The 18,313-nt window shown below is 40.0% G+C and overlaps 1 protein-coding gene across 1 annotated transcript in view; it reads right to left on the reverse strand.

Annotated features, from left to right (window-relative positions):
• Positions 1-18,313, reverse strand: part of ANO2 (anoctamin 2) — a 386,124-nt gene that overhangs the window by 32,461 nt on the left and 335,350 nt on the right. Inside the window, exons 18-20 of the mRNA XM_031001166.3 lie at positions 17,647-17,704; positions 17,402-17,502; positions 3,939-4,084 (exon numbers count right to left, since the gene is read on the reverse strand). Of these exons, the coding sequence (XP_030857026.2) occupies positions 3,939-4,084; positions 17,402-17,502; positions 17,647-17,704 (305 nt within the window). The remainder of the gene's footprint in view (positions 1-3,938; positions 4,085-17,401; positions 17,503-17,646; positions 17,705-18,313) is intronic.

The raw sequence follows: 18,313 nt of genomic DNA on the forward strand, positions 1-18,313 counted from the left end.
AGCCATGGTCCCTACCTACTGCTCTTTAGAGTCACCCCTTGACTGGGTCTGTTGAAGAACATATATGTAAGCAATACTACCATAATTCAGTAAGATGCCATCAGCGTGTGTACCAAACACAATACTAGGACAGAAACAAGTGATGATTTCTCTCAAGAGGAACTGGGGCTTGACCTGGGAAGACTTCCTAGAGGAAGCACCGTGTAAAACTAAGCTAAGGATGAGTCTAGAATATTCAGGTCAACAACGTGGAATGGAGTGGCATAGGGGGCTGGGAATCCCAAGCTTCCTATACACTGATAATTCTTTCATATCACATGACTTCAGGATTCAGGATATTAAGTGATTTACACTCACTGAAAGGGTATTCTCATATATTGCCCATGCCTGGGTGAATTGTTCTTATTCTTTCAGAAAGCAATTTGGTAAAATGAATCAAGAACCATAGAATGACCATACCTAATCACACCTATGTGAATCTATCTGGGTGAAATAATAATATAAATAAAAGATTATATGCACAAAGATAGTGCTTATAAACCCAGCACTTTGGGAGGCTGAGGCAGGAGGATTGCTTGAGGCCAGGAGCTCAAGATCAGCCTGAGCAACAAAGATAGAGGATTAAAATAGGGAGAATTGTTAAATAAGCCTTCACTGGAAGATAGGCAAGTGAACTATGGCACGCTTATTAAAGGGATTATTACACAGCTATTCATTTTGAATGTTATGTGATAACTTAAAATATTTATCCATATAATGGGAAATAAAAAAATAAATGTGAGTATGATCAAAATTTTATTTTTAAATTCATGTACATACAAAAAGGGTCTAAGAAACAGCACCAAAATGGTTTTAAAAAATTAAAAGGTTGGATTTGGGAGACATGTTCTCTTCTGTTTTCAAGATTCCAGGTATAAGATTGTTTTATTCATTTTAAGGTGTGGGGTTTGGGGTTTGTTTTTCTTTCTGGTTTTTCAGTCTATGGTCTGAATCTCACTCTCTACAATCTTGGTGTGAATTCCTTCCCAAAGTCACCAAGTAAATCTTCTAGTTCTTTACTTTTTTTTTCATTCTTCTCATTTCTTGGTAAGCACCCAAGTTGAAACACATAATAACATGGTAGATGTGTATTCAGTGGCATAGCCCTGACAAAGTAGAGTATATTTCCCTAACTCTGCCTTCCTCAGGCTTCAAGACCATTAAGAGGAATAACACTGGACACTTAATACACAGCTTTTGTATGTGTTACGCCCTCTTCTAAGCACTGTATTAGCACTAAGCACTAAGACCCTCTTCTATTCACAGATACTAATTCATTCACTACTCCTGACAATCCTATGATATTATTATCTTTTTTTAATAGGCAAGCAAATCGAGACACATAGGAGTCTTGATAAGGGCAAGTGGATAACTTACACAGGGTTACCCAGCTAGTTGGTCAGAAGCTGGGATTTGAGCCCAGGAAGTATGGTTCAAGGGTCTCTGCTCCTCTTTGTTGTATTTTAATGTTTTATTTCCCTTTTTTTAACTTTTAAGTTTAGGGGTACAGGTGCAGGTTTGTCACACAGGTGAACTTGTGTCATGGGGGTTTGTCACACAGGTGAACTTGTGTCATGGGGGTTTGTTGTACAGATTATTTCATCACCCAGGTATTAAGCCCAGTACCCATTAGTTCTTTTTCCTGATCCTCTCCCTCTTCTCATCCTCCACCCTCTGATGGGCCCCAGTGTGTGTTGTTCCTCTCTGTGTGTCCATGTGTTCTCATGGTTTAGCTCCCACTTATAAGTGAAAACATCCAGTATTTGGTTTTCTGTTCCTGCATTAGTATGCTAAAGATAATGGCCTCCAACTCCATCCATGTTCCTTCAAAGAACATGAACTCATTCTTTTTCACGGCTGCATGGTAGTCCACAGTGTACTACGTTTTCTTTACCCAGCCTATCATTGATGAGCATTTAGGTGGAATGTATTCTTTGCTATTATGAACACGTCTATATACATAAACTAGAGAACCTTGGGGTCTCTGCTCTAATCACTCAAAAGAGGAAGCTTTGAAATAGCTGAACAGACAAGGTTGACAAGCATGTGAAACCCACACAGCTAATTGGTGGCGGCGGAAGTGGGACCACTGGTGTCAGAGGGTGGAGGCAGACAAACAGATCTCACGGGTTCCTAATGTAGGCCCTTCCCCAAATGGAAGTCCCAATCTCTGGCAGCACTTTCTTTCATTCTGGGTGAGAGAATGGCAGATGTAGAATGGCGTCTGAAATATGAGCAATATCCTTTGTGTAAATACAGCATCAGAGAGGGATTAGAGGTAGCTCTTAGCCAAACATGAAAACCATAAAGGGGCTACACGTTTCCTTAAACCAGGTCTTGATATTTTCTTTACATATTGTTTCTGAAGCAGACTTAATGATTGTTTGTTCTCTGGTGAGTTGTTTCAGATTACAAAGTTGAGGCTTTCCCTAGAATTGTAGACATCCCAGGGCTAGGACAATATTTCCATGGCCGTCTGATCTAGACCCTGCCCATTACTCCACTGCTAACAAACACATGCAATTTCCTCTAACAGAATAGGAGGAATGCCCATTAGAAATGATGAGTGAGGTATCCTGTGCACAAAAAGGTACTGACGGCCCTCTGCTACAAGTGACTAGGTGAAGGGAGCAGGAGCCATATGCAAACACAGTGACAGGTGCAATGATACTAAGCACTGAATTAAACATTGAGTGATTTTTCTGATGGATCTTATTGATGGTTCCCCATTGAGTAAATGTTTAGAATGTTTAGACATTATAGCTAAGATCTTTATTTATTTATTTTTGAGACAGACTCTCACTCTGTTGGCCAGGCTGGAGTAGAGTGACACAATCTCAGCTCAGTGCAAGCTGCGTCTCCCAGGCTCAAGCAATTCTCGTGCCTCAGCCTCCCAAGTAGCTGGGATTACAGGTGCCTGCCACCATTCCTGGCTAATTTTTGTATTTTTAGTAGAGATGGAGTTTCACCATGTTGGCCAGACTGATCTCAAACTCCTGACCTCAGGTGATCCACCCGCCTCTGCCTCCCAAAGTGCTGGGATGACAGGCATGAGCCACTGTGCTCGTCTTATACCTAAGCTCTTGATCTTCGGTATCCTATGCTTTTAATTCATTAGCCCCAAGTCTTGGAAAGAGACTTCTCAAACATCCATCCCAATAGAAGATCAGGATTATAGTCAAGTTGCCAACGGTGCAAAGGCAGCTGGCCTAAGTTGGGACCCTTCTCATAATAAAGAACTCATGGCTTCCAAGCCACATCTAAAATGATTGTGTTCCATCAGCCAGTACTACGTGTGCTCCTGCCTTCAAGCCTTATCGAAAACAACTAGAGGCTCTGCAACTAGAAATACACCTCTCACTCCCTACCGAAATAGACCCAACTTTTTGTTAAAAAGCTTTCATCTTATCCAGCCTTATCTGATCAAAGTAGGGGATGCTCTTATATATTCTCCAAGTCAAAATGTAGATATCCTTGACCCAAGTGTCATCGGATACTTTCCATGAAGGAAGACTTTCATGGAAACTATATTCTTAAATTTCAGATTGTACTATTTCCCTTTCAGCTTTATCAATAATAGAAACCATGGAAAGGGGCCTGAGAGATCAAACTTTAGTTTATAGATGAGGAGAGGAAACACAAGGAAAAGAGAACATCATCCTAGAATTATCCACCGAACTGTTGACTGAGCTGCTCCAGGTTCTCCTTCCAGGTCTCTTTCTGCCCCATTCTTCTCAACTTTCATGTGGCACTGAAGGGAACACTGAATAGCCATGAAGCTCATGAAGAAGCAGAGGCTGTCCCAGTCATTTTCCCCAATCCCCTACCTTCCCCCTTCAACCCCACAGACCCCTTGTCTGAACCTGCCCCCAGTGGAAGGCAGGACCATGGGTTCTCACTCATTTCCATGTACTCTGGAGTCAGTCCTGTGTATGGTTCCAAGCTGTAGTCTAGGTCCCACTGCTCTGGATGTTTCGAATGGGCAGAGTCAGTTTCTCCAGCTTCGGTCTCATCTTTCAGCTTTCGAAATAGTTTCTTTAGCTTCCTGGAAAAGAAACAGATTAAGTTACAAAAAGCCTCTGGAGAACAGGGTTGGTTTCGCAGACAGAAAAAAGAAAAAGAACACAAAAGTTTTGACACTGAAGCCATCTCTGATCCAAAAACAAGTAGACATAGAGAGACACTAAAGAGACTACTTTTCTCCTAAAGGCAACCTGAGGAAGTCCTTTATCAAGATCGTGCAGACTCCCTCCACAAAGGATGAGGTTTCTTCAAACCCCAAAAACCTTTTGAATTCTTCCTGCTGTCTGACAAGCAACAAGAGAGTTGGCCCTTCCTGCCAATGCTGAGACGGCACCAGTCCTATTGTCCAACAGGTGATCTATCCACCCTCTTCATGGGGGAACACAGGGCTGTTCTCCTCCTAGGTGAAACATTTTTCAGGTCTCAATAACATTAATAGCATCATCTTTCCATTAAAACCAAGCTAAACATTGCCCACCACTACTATGGACTGAATGATGTCTGCTGAAATTCATTTGTTGAAGCTCTAATCCCCAATGTGACTGTATTGGGAGATATGACTTTTAGGAGGTAATTTAGATTAAATGAGGTCAAAAAGGTGGGGTCCTAATTCAATAGGATTGGTGGCTTTATGAGTAGAGGAAGAGAGAAAAGGATATCTCAAGACCATCTGAGGACGCAGAGAAAAGGCAGCTACCTATAAGAAGAGCCCTCATCAGAAATTCAACCCTTTTAGACTTTGATCTTGAACATTTCAGCCTCTAGAACTATGAGAAAATAAATTTCTGTCAGTTAAGCCTATGGCATTTTGTTACAGCAGCCTGAGCAGACTAAGACAACTACACTCAGGACTTTTTTGGTCTAGAATGATAATAATGGCCCAATTTCTCAGGGTTGAAATAAGAATTAAGTGAAACAATGTTTATACAGTCCTTAGCACAATATCTGGACATAGTAAGCATTGAATAGATGATACCTATTATTATTTTTAATACCGAATGCTAAAATACACCTTAGGGTGGAGTTATTTCATACTTCCCATTGATGCACAATGTACAGGGAATGGAATTGCAGTTTTTGCAATTACTTTTTAATGGCAAAAACTGCAATTACTTTAAGCAGCAACATAATAGTTGGGAGACAGTAAAATGGTAAGAATCAAAGACTTGAAGTGTTTAAACGGGATTTTGAAGTCCATGCTTCATCTGGATGTAGGAACCTCCCCATGTCCCCCAACATTCTTCACCCAAGACCACCCAACCCCTGTGTAGATATTTCCAGAGGAGCACTTCTGGTATGATTAGGCATCCCATCCTTGTTTGAAAGTGCCTCTAACAGCTAATGAAAATCTAATAGTTCAAAATAATGTTTTGATCAGTTTCTGGCCTAATATTCCTATTTCCTATCAAGAGGATGTAGTATAGTGGATAAAAGTCTCATCTTTGGTGTCAGAAATTGTATAAAAACAGATTTCACAAATCACCAACTATATATCCATGGGCAAGTTATTACAACTCTATAAGCTTTAGTTTTCTTATCTTTAAAATGGAGAAATAAATATTAACTTGCCCATAGGGTGAGTTAAAAGACATAATCTATACAGCATGCTTCATTTAGGGCTTGATACATGTTAAGAGCATGTACCAAGATACATGCTCTGATAGACATTTATCAAGATAAATAAAGATAGACAAATATATCATTGTTCCTATTATCATCTTTATCACAGAAGGATTTAAAGAGTGAGCTGAAATTCTTTAGAATTTCATAAGAAAAATTTCATAGTAAAAAATTTCTAAGAAAAAAGTAAGCAATAATTCTGTGATAATAAAAAATTGAAAAAAAACTAGATGGAGCCTACAGATTCTGAAGCTAAATATGTGAGCTGCTTGTGATCCTGTCTGTGAGTCAGAACAGAAGGAGAGGATGCAGGAAAAATCAAAGAGAGAGAGAAGAAAAGAAGAAAGGAAAGTGAGGGAAGTCTAGAACCAGAACTCAAAGTGAGACTTCTCCTCCAGGAACAGTAATCAGATGACCTGTTCAAATCTTTAGTAAAAAATTAGTGGGTTTGATTATACATAGAAAATTGAATATAAACATATATTTATCCACTTCTGAAATGCCACTAAAATACCAATGAATGAATTTAAAAAAGTATAAAACCACAAATTAATGAAAATAGTCACGAATATAGTAGTGTGTGAGGAATGTTGATGAATATCTTGGAAGACGGACAGTGTATGAGGGAGTCAGCAAAGCTGTGACTGGTATCAACTGTTCACAGTGGAAGATGGTAGAGAGAAACAAGCCAACTCACGCTGTAAATCTCAGAAAGGCTCAGGAGTTGGAGGCACCAGGTATCCCCAAGGCAGGGGGTGGTGACTGGTCAAAGCTCTGCTTAAGGAACAGTAGACGCCAATGTCTCTGTACGCATGTTGCCTAGGTGACTAGCACTTCCCAATACCAACAGGAGCAAGAAGTTTATTCTGAAGAGAAATATGAGCCAGGAAAAATCTAGATCCGAAATGAATTCAATAAAATGACAGAAAGATTAAAATCAATACTATCTCTCGGAAAAAAAGTAGAACAGACATAGAAATGGACAATAGGAAAGAAAACATTAACAAATTAATTGATCTAGGAACTCTTTTTTTTTTTTTGAGACAAGAGTCTTGCTGCATAGCCCAGGATGGGGTGCAGTGGTGTGATTTCGGCTCACTTCAACCTCTGTCTCCCAGGCTCAAGCTACCATCCCACCTCAGCCTCCCAAGTAGCTAGGACTACAGGCATGCACCACCAGGCCCAGCTAATATTTTTTGTATTTTTAGTAAAGACAGGGTTTCACCATATTGCCCATGCTGGTCTTAAACTCCTGGGCTCGGGTGATCCACCCACTTAGGCCTCCCAAAGTACAAGGATTACAAGCACGAACCAACACACCCGGCCTGAAACTCCAACACTTAATCAGAAAGAGAAGACAGAGACAATGGTGGGGAAGAAAGTGCAAAAGAAATAAAAGAAAATGTACCAGAGGTGAAGGACATGCATTTTCTGATTGGAAGGACCCACTCAGCATAATGGTGAAAAAAAAGCCTCCGGCAAAACATATCGTCATGAGATTTCAGAACTTTAGGAATGATGGAAAGGATTCCAAAAGCTTCCAGATCCAGAGAAACAAACATAGATCCTCTACAAATAATTGGGAATCAAAAATAGCTTACAATTCTCCAGATCAGCCCTTGACACTAGAAGACTCTGCAGAAATGTATTTACATTCAGAAGGCAAATAATTTTCAGCATAGACTCCTATACCCAGCCAAAGTATAGATGAAAGTCAAAGACAGACTAAAGACACTTTTAAGTATGCAAGGTTTCAAAAAAATGAACTTTCTATGCATGCATCCATTCTCATGAAGCTCCTGGAGGATGAATTTCACCAACCAAGGATATAAAGTAAGGAAGAAAACATACAGAATCCAGCAAACAGAAACCCCACAAAAGAAAGAAGGTATTGAAGCAACTCAGCTTGATAGCTCTATAGAAGGTTTAGCAAATGAGCAGTTCTGGTTTGCCCGGGAGAACAGAGGATTCCTAGAAATCATCTCCAGGAAAAAAAAATGTGACTAATAAGACATGTGATGTGTTTGATGAAATAATCTCACTGGCAATGGGGATATTTAAACAAAAGTGACCAATAACAACCAATAAAACAAGAGTGACCAATATAAGAGTGTTATAAAGGGAGAAGTTTAGGTGATTATGAGAACACAAAATAGAGTCCTAACCTGGCCTAAGGCAGCGAAGTTCTCTTTGAGGAAGAGATGTGTAAACTAACTTAATTTATTAAATAAATAATTTACTCTTATTATTTAAGATGAAATAATGAAAGATGGTAGAAGAAGAAAGAGAAAGGTGGAGAGAGTGTGAGGGGCAAAGAGGTTATTCTAGGCAGGGAGAGTTATTTATGCAACAGCCTAAGGCAAATGTGAAAATGGCTCATAGAAAGGACTGAAGGGAATGCAAAATGCTTGCAGCATAGAGTACAATCAAGAAAATGATGAGGCCGGGCGCGGTGGCTCACGCCTGTAATCCCAGCACTTTGGGAGGCCGAGGCGGGCAGATCACGAGGTCAGGAGATCAAGACCATCCTGGCTAACACGGTGAAACCCCGCCTCTACTAAAAATACAAAAAATTAGCAGGGCACGGTGGTGGGCGCCTGTAGTCCTAGCTACTCGGGAGGCTGAGGCAGGAGAATGGCATGAACCAGGGAGGCGGAGGTTGCAGTGAGCTGAGATAGCGCCACTGCAGTCCGTCCTGGGTGAAAGAGCGAGATTCCGTCTCAAAAAAAAAAAAAGAAAGAAAGAAAATGATGAAAGGTAAGTCTCGAAAGGTAGTGTAGGCTCATGGCATCAAAGACCTTGTACACCATATTATGCAGTGGTTCAGGCGAGAGATTATGGTAGCAGAGTCTGGGGTGATAGCAATGGACATGAAGGGAAGTAGATATATTTGAGACATGCATGAGAGGTAGAATTAAAAAGTGGATGGTGGATCGTACACAGAAGGGAAGGACAATGAGGAATCAGCGATGATTCTCATGGTCTTAGGGCATGTGTGTGGTTGGTAGTGCCAATGGCTACAATAGAGAATACAACGTAAGAGGCAGTTTTGATGAGGATAAGGAGGAGGAGTTGTTCTTGCCATGTCTAAGTGGGGAAACCCACGAGACAACTAAGTAGAGACGTCCAGTAGGCAACCGCATATCTGTGCCTAGAGCCCTGGAACAATCTGGGACTGATGGAGATCTGAGAATCATTGTGGAAAGAGCGGCAGAAGCCCTAGGAATGAGCAATGCCAACTATGGATAGAGCGCACGTCAGAAAAGTTATGGGATGGGATAGAGGGAAAGGAGCCTTCAAAGGACAAAGAAGGAGAGTCATGGGAACAGAAGGCAACTGTAAGACTGTGTGGCAAAGGCAAGGGAAGACACAGGGGCTATGGGAGGGGCTTTGTGGTCAAAGTCCCATCCAGTGTGGGTAGGTCAAAACAAATGCAGGGGAAAATATCCACAAATAGTCCTGTGAATTTATCATTCCCAGATTTCCTCCTGGATATCCCAGTGACCATTAAAAAAATAATAATAAAGAAAGTCCCTCCAGAGCAGAATTTAACAGGAATCCTGGAAGTTGTATAACATACAGATGGGCTTTTGGAAACCTTCAGATTACGATTCCGACCGTATGATGCACTCACTCATTAAAATAACTCCTTTGATGTTACCCCCCTTGCTTTTCTTTTTTTTTTTTATTTGCTATTTTTCCGTCCCTTTTTAATGACAAGTCTCAGAAACTCTTTCCGGAAGGCTCAGAGCATTCCCTCTGCCTGTGCCCCACAGGGTCACCCAGGACCATGGTGAGTGTCCATCACACCTTGGGCCTCCCTGCAGCAGGAATCTGGGCCCTAGACAGGTCCCTACAGACGTGGCTCCACAGATCTTTAGCCTCATTAAATAAAGAAGGCAGAACCTAGCCCTAAATGACCAAAGATGAGGAACACATCCACTTCTAAGCTATGTATTCCTATTCCTTTTCCTGATACCTGACAAGGTTCAAATTTGTTCCTTAAACTTCTGATTTATGGCCAGATTCCACTGTATTTGAGGAGAACACAGACCTCCCTCCTGTGTTGGCTTTAAAGAGAGCCTGTTTTATGTCTGGAAATATAACATTTATCACATTTACAAAAAGAAAGCAGAAAGTTTATGAAATCTTACTAGCTGTGTCCAGGGGTACATTTAACAGCTATTTTTGGATATGATCTAGAGCTTTTAGTCAGAATAGAGATGGCGAGACATGTTGACCGTGGCAGTATTGATCTGTCTATCTGCTCTGTCTGTCTCAAAGCATGCCCAGGAAAGAACGTGGCACATGAAAAAGGTGGCATTTACCCTTTCACCAAAAACCCACCTCTCCGAATGAGAAGAGCCCATTTCCAATTTTGCTTCGATGTGGACCGGAGCTAAATTTGAGATGGAATTATAGCAAAGAGTTGGGCTGTGGTGTGGCATGTGTTTCGGGGGCACTATGCAGTCTGGATCCAAAGTCTATTTTGCATGAACATATATGGGAAAGGCAAGGTGCAGGGAGGTGAGGAGGGAAATTCCCATCCATGGATTCAGATAATAAATACCACAAGATCAGATTCAGCCACGCTGCTCGCCATGTATGAAGTAATCTCAGAAGGAGATGCGTATGAACATCATCCTGGGGCCCAAAATGTTTAAAACCATCTGATCCTCTCTGGGAAGCATCGGCCACAACTGTGTCAGGCCCCAAGAGCCTGGGGTTGTGTGAGTGGGGACCATTCAAAGCCAGATCACGCAACCAAGTTTTATCTATTATCATGGCATTAGTCACAGAGCTGCCTTTTAAGTGCTCGGTGACCCCATTTTACTGCCTCCCTTTGAAGCATTTTGTTTCCCATCTCCAGGGTCTCTAAGCCAGGCCTAGCAATGATGGGGGCGGCTGCTGCCTGATGGAAGATGCCTGGACAGAGAGTGGGGCTTCCACAGTGCTCCTGTCTGGGGCACCTGCCAGAAGTAGAGGTGGCAGTTCATGTGACCCTTTGGAAGATCCTGCACTTGGCCTTGCATCCCATTAGAGGCCCTTGGGAAGGAGTTATTTAGTTATTTCCTTTGCTGCTCTTGTTCAGTCTCTCTCATTACCATCAAGAAAAAAAATCTTTGGCTTGCTACTGGTATGCCTTCGACAACTGCCAGGGCTTGCACTCTCATTTTTTACAAAGAGAAGGCAGATCTTAGTCAGAAAGCCTTGGAGAGGAAATAATGTCATTGATTGTTTAATAATAATGGTTTGTTTTTGTTGTATTTCTTTTCACATCATTTCCTATTTATGGAAACTGATGGTGTTAGTTTTCCAATTTCAGAAATGTGAGGATTTTAATTAAAAAGCGAGTTGGTTTGGAGGAAACTAATATGCAAATAGCTGTTTGCGTAGATAATGGAGGGAAATTTAAAAGTTGATTAAAAAATGACTGAAGAGTGGGAAGCAATGTTCTAATTCAAGAAGCCTGCTAGATTGTAAGATTCTCAAGGCCATCAAAATTATGTTATTTTTTTCAATACACATACATGCACACACACACATGCATGTTTGTGCACACGCACATACAGAATCTAATGAGAATGTTGCACCCTCAGAGAAAGAGATAAATTATAGCTGACTACCTGGCTTACTAATAACGGTCAATTAGACACTCTTAAACGTTTAAAAACTTTCTTTGGAAGAATCTTAGAAAATTGCTTTCAGAAGTAAAGGATCAACTAAAGATGATAAATCTTTTAATTGTAAATTCTTATTACATTCTTATTCCCAAACATTCTTATCCAGCACAATCACCCATCTAACCCCCCAGACTTGCCGCTATTTAAAAAAAAAAAAAAATCTGGCCTTTAAAATGAATATGTATCTCCCTTGGGGAAAGAATTCCATGTAGGCTCTGAAGGTACATAAGAGCTGTACTTCCCACTAAAAGCCACTGAGCCAGGAACAGAAGAGAAAATGACTGTCCCTGAGTTGTTCTCTCCGGTTTCACTCCGTGGAGTCGCAACACTTCCAAAGCATCACCGTTAAACACAAAAGCCTATGCCACACAGTAAAATGTTGGCCATCTGGAAACCCCAAGAATGGTTCTTTTTTCCTCTGATGTCCACATTTTATGTTTTCTAGATAGCTAAGCATTTATCCAAGCTGGTTTTTAGTTTAGTTTTGTTTTAACGTAAAAACCTTTTTTTTTTTTAAGTTAGATGGAAATATTTCTTGAATAACTTTGCCAAGGTCACACAGTAAGTATATTGTAAAGCCTGGATTTAAACCCAGATCTGGTAGGCCAGGGATCCCCAATCCCTGGGCCACAGACCAGTACCCGTCCTTGGCCTGTTAAGAACCGGGCCACACAGCGGCAGGTGAGCAGCAGGTGAGTGAGTGAAGCTTCATCTGTATTTATAGCCACTCTCCATCCTCATTAACACCTGAGCTCCGCCTCTTGTCAGACCGGTGGCGGCATTAGATTCTCATAGGAGCGTGAACCCTACGTGAACTGTGCATGCGAGGGATCTAGGTTGCGTGCTCCTTATGAGAATCTAATGCCTAATGATCTGTTACTGTCTCCCATCACCCCCAGATGGGACTGCCTAGTTGCAGAAAAATAAGCTCAGGTCTCCCACGGATTCTACATTATGGTGAGTTGTAAAATTATTTCATTATATATTGCAATTTAATAATAATAGAAATAAAGTGTACAATAAATGTAATGCAGTTGAATCATCCTAAAATCACACCCCACCCCTCCGGTCCACGGAAAAACTGCCTTCCAGGAAACCTGCCCCCTGTGCCAAAAAGACTGGGGACCACTGTGTTAGGCCACCAAATATTTGCCCTACAGATGTGTTGAAAACTACTGGGTCTAATTTTTATAATTTACATGACTCCTTCCTCACTGGCAGGCTCAATCATCATTTCTCTTCTGACTATGAAAGACTTCTTTTCTTGTTTATGTTTCATCTGTGTCATCCATGCCAGGTACTTCAACTCTGAGTTGAAGGGGTCTGATTTATTGAGAGTGGAAGATCCAGTAATCATAATCACAGTGATCTCGTATGACCAAACTCAAAATACAACCTTTGTAATTATACAAATTATAAAGAACTTTGGAGATAAAAGATCCTAGGATTTGGCAAAAGAATTTTTGTTCTACATCCTTGAATTTCACTACATAATTATGTTGTACACATCCTCTGGCAGAGTAGAAATTGAAAGGAAACATCTTTTGAAAGAGGGGTGGCTTGTATTTGGAATCAGCAGTGACCAGCTTTGCTCATTCGAGAGAAATTCATACGGTGTTAGAGCTTGAAGACACCTTACATATGATTTTAATGCCACCATATTCATCAAGAGATGAGGACAGTTAGACTCTGAGAAGCAGCTTGCCCATGGCTTTATGAGTTACTGTGCAACTGCCATTGTTTAAAGGGTGGCACATTTTAAAACATACAAAGTATTAAGCACACATCAGTCATAAACAAGAAAATTTAGCCTTCAAGGCATACGCCATGTGCTATTTTCACCTGTTATGGGGTGGATGGAGTTGAGGGGTGGAGACATGCCAATGTGTTGTCCAAACACATGCCCGAGTTCTTGCCTCTCTTGTATTCTACAAAAGCCTTCTGGGTCCAGAGAGAATGGGCTAAGCTGTAGATCAGATGACCAGGGATGAAAAAATGGGCATTCCATGCCCACAAGCTGTAAATAATTCTACTCATAGCAAAATAACGATGTACTGGGAAGGCTGGTGTTTTTCCCAGATGTTTAATGGGGATGAAGACTTTTCTTTGTAGCAGTTGTGGAGGAGCTGGCCTCATGGTTTCAAAGGGGCCAGATGTGGCTTCGGTACCATCTGCATATTCTCTGGTTGTTTTTCCATAACAAATGATGTCTCTCTAAGATGGTAAGCTCCTAGAGAACAAGTGTCATCTGCCTGGAACAAGAACAAGCATCACCTAGCTTTGCTTGACTTTATCACTGAGTGACTTTCTGTCAGAAAGCAGGGAACGGGGCACAGCTTCAAAGGCTGAATTTCTCAAGGTTGCTGACTTCCTGACTGATGACTACAGGCTGGCTTAGGCAGGGAGGTGGAGTGAGGCAACCAGACACCAATGATCCCGCCAATCCTCCCCAAAGAAAATTACATGCCCAAGTGCCCTCGGAGGTTGTCCCAGTACAAGGTCAGAAAAGCACCCTGCATGCTTAGATGACCCAGTGTTAGAAGGGAATGTTGTGGATTCTCATTCCTCGAAGCAGGGCTCTCATTAAAAATGATATTCTTTCCAGGTAAATTAAATTATCTCCATTATAACTTTAGCTCTACAAATATATTTTTGAGGAAGACCAAAAGGGAGCCTTCTCTGAGCACCAAGGGAGCAGGTGGCTGTAGTATAATTTTACCTGGAATGGGGGATTGGGATATACATCCTTTAGTGGTTCCATTCAGCCCAAGCAACCTAGGACTCCACAATCTTTCGATAGATTTAGGGAGATTCTGGGCTTTCGCCCTTACCAGGTCCCTGACACACCCCAAGACCCTGGTCAAAGAACTGCCAGCTCATTGGGCCTTACCTTCTCTACCTGTAGCACCAACTGGGTCATAGATGTTTGTGATAAAACCAGAATTAGTCTGTTGCTTGTTTAGAAAATGTATATATATATGTTTTATACATATAAAAATTTGTATATAAATTTATATCTATATGAAATATAGATATATTTTATAAAATGTATACATACATTTATGTATAAATATATGCATTTATATATTTATATATAAGTATATTTATATATAATATATTTATATTATAAATAAATATAAAAATATTATATATAAATATTTATATTATATATAATATAAATATATATATTTTTATATTATATTTTATTTTTTAAGTATATATTATATATACTTATATAAATATATTTATATATAAATTTATATTACTTATATAAATATATACTTATATAAATATATTTATATATAAATATATAGATGCATATATTTATATATATATAAATGCATATATTTATATATAAATAAATGCATATATTTATATATAAATATATAAATGCATATATTTATATATAAATAAATGCATATATTTATATATAAATATATAAATGCATATATTTATATATAAATAAATGCATATATTTATATATAGATATATAAATGCATATATTTATATATAGATATATAAATGCATATATTTATATATAGATATATAAATGCATATATTTATATATAGATATATAAATGCATATATTTATATATAGATATATAAATGCATATATTTATATATAGATATATAAATGCATATATTTATATATAGATATATAAATGCATATATTTATATATAGATATATAAATGCATATATTTATATATAGATATATAAATGCATATATTTATATATAGATATATAAATGCATATATTTATATATAGATATATAAATGCATATATTTATATATAGATATATAAATGCATATATTTATATATAGATATATAAATGCATATATTTTATACATAAACTATATATACATTTTATAAAATATATCTATATTTCATATAGATATAAATTTATATACAAATTTTTATATGTATAAAACATATTTTATGTTTTATAAAATATATATAAAACAAATATATTTATATATAAATATATTTATATATAAATATTTATATTTATATATGTATATATTTATATATACATCTCTGACCAGAGTCTTGGGGCATGTCAGGAACCTGGCAAGGGCAAATACATGTATGTGTACACATATATACATATATATATATGAAAATAAATAACATGGAAAAGGCCCAGCCTATCATGTTCATGGCCCAGCTGGCCCAGCCCATCAGAGTTGTCCATACACACACACACACACACACACACACACACCCCTAAGGGAAATTATTTCTATAAAGAAAATGATGGCAGTCCATCTTGTAACATATGATGGTGGCAGTCTTCTTTCAAGACACAGACACATCCTGGAACAAACTTCTCTGCTTTTTTTTTTTTTTTTTTGCTTTTTTTTTTTTTTTGAGACAGAGTCTTGCTCTGTTGCCAGGCTGGAGTGCAGTGGCATGGTCTCTGCTCACTGCACCCTCTACCTCCAGGGTTCAAGCAATTCTCCTGCCTCAGCCTCCCGAGTAGCTGGGACTACAGGCGCACACAACCACACCTGGCTAATTTTGTATTTTTTAAGAGAGATGGGGTGTCACCATATTGGCCAGGCTGGTCTCAAATTCCTGACCTCGTGATCCGCCCACCTCAGCCTCCCAAAGTGCTGGGATTACAGGGGTGAGCCACCGCACCTGGCCAGAAACCTCTCTGCTTTTGAAGACTTCTTTGACTGCTCCCAAACTCCTGACCTTTACTTATTCTGAATTCTGAATTCATACACGGAATATGCGGTTATATGCAGTCTATTTTGTCTCCCAGACTAAAAAGTTAAGCTCTGAGAAGACAAGGGCCGTTTCATCTACCTTTTTCTTTTACTGTCTTAGCCATATGAGCCATGAGATAGAGGCAGTGGTGTCCCCTGCAAGTCCCCCTGCAGTGTAAACAGTGTTATTCCTGGTTATGTAGCTCAGGGCCTACTCTCTGGCCTTTAAAGAATACAGTATTCTCTGTCAGCCACTTTATTCTGAAACAAATGCCTTTGTTGCTTAAAGTAGCCACCCTGAATTCCAACTGCTGCAGCTAAGAACCCTGGGCAAACATGAGGAAATATATTTGGAAAGAAAGTGATTTTAAAAGGTTCATTATTGGAGGACTTCTCAAAACAATTAATGTATCTCTAAGAGGATGAAAAGTGTGTCACAGAATCTTATGGGTCCTGTCTGACAATTACACCCATCCCAGAATGGTCATCTTTAAAGTGATTTTCGAAGAACCCTGGGCCTGGAACAAGCTGTCCATCCTATCCTCCTAAGCAGAACTGGCCCAGCCTCTCAGTTACCCCTGGGCATCTCTGTCATTCCCTAGCTCTCTGATGCTGGGCTGCCTAAAAGCATCCCCTGAAACAGATTCTTCTTCAAAACCACAAGGCAATAGGAAGGAAAAGCAGAGGGGGTTACATTTTTCTTTGACCTGTAAGCATATTTTAACTTGCTCCATCCTTCTTTCTTTTAGGTCCAGTATAAAGTGAGTCCGTGTTTATTTTCATGACTATCTAAATGCAAAACCTGATTGAAAGAAGTCCTATGACATTTTCATAAAACCCTGGGGAGCACAGGGGGGAATCCACATGATAATAACTCATTCACCAACTATTCCACCCTCCCCCCCTAAGATTATGTATTCCACATTTTCTTCTTAGAGATTGTCCTAAATGATTCCATTACATTTCAATAATTCACATTCATCTATCCACCATACTGAACATCTCTTTTACTCACTCACTGAGAGGACAAATAGCATTAAGATATTGTGCACTCTGGGGGCCAAGACATCTGACTCCTGGCTCTGCTACTTACTAGTTATGTGTACTTAAGCAAAGGGTAAATCTTTCTGAGCCTCCAACATCTCAAATCAGATTGGCAAGCAAAGTTTGCCCCATGGGGAAAGTTATTGGTAAACTGACAGAGAATTAAATCACCAAGCTGTCTAAGAAGAGAAAAGGCCATAGAAAACCTGCTGAAAGGCTGGCACTTCTGGGCTAACCCCCGGCAGCAAGGAGAGAGGTTAGAGGAGTTCATTACATACGGGACTCCAATCTCAAAGATGTTGTTCTGGATCAACTGCTTCCCCAACATGATGATGCTGAGCTGAATGCAGAGCTCCATGAGACAGCCCCCTGGAGCACACTGCAGGGAGAAGATAAGGAAAGGACCGGTTAGAACAAAGGGGAGCTCTGAGAAGCAGGGGCACGAATGAAGCCATGCTGTGCTGGAGATAAGAATGGGGCTGGGTTGGGGTGCCAGGCATGAAACACCAGTGGCTGTACTTGCCTCTTCCATGCGGTAACCATCGAATACATAGACGTAGCTTCCAGGCCTGCCCACAAACCTGAAATCAAACAGTGTGGGAAGAGTTAGGGGAAGAGAAAGCATGCAGGGTGGCTCGAGGACATGTCTTCTGAGGGGAATACCACCACCACTGTCCTCTTCGAAAGCACTGGTCAGGGCGAGTGCTAGATCACTCAGGGATAGGAGTGCACACTGTTATCAGCAAGTAATCCCCTATAACACCTGGGGTTCACTTCTTAACCCAGTCAAATGTCAGAGGATAGGAATAAGCTGGGCAGAGGATGAAGCTGGGCCTGGTGTGTGTGCGTGTATGTGTGTGTGTGTGAGCCTAAACACCATGCAGTTTGGATTATCTCTAAGTGCACTGTCATCACACCTTCTTCCCTAGCTGGTGTCAAGAACACAACTCTGGTTGCAACTCCTTAGTAAGAGTTTCTGATTCCCAGGAAAGCGAGGGTGAGATGGACTAAAGTTGTGAATAGAGATTCCTGGGGTCAGAAAAGAAAAATCTTGACTTCTTGCTGAAAATATTCAAAGGAATAAAAGAAGCTTGTCATTCCTCTTCTAAGTAGAGTCTATTTTATTGGGGGATAATAAGACTGTGCAGGTCGGGGAAGCAAAACAGTAAAAGCCCACCATGGAACCAGAC

This window comes from Gorilla gorilla, chromosome 10, assembly GCF_029281585.2.
Source record: "Gorilla gorilla gorilla isolate KB3781 chromosome 10, NHGRI_mGorGor1-v2.1_pri, whole genome shotgun sequence".
Classification (NCBI taxonomy): Eukaryota; Metazoa; Chordata; class Mammalia; order Primates; family Hominidae; genus Gorilla; species Gorilla gorilla.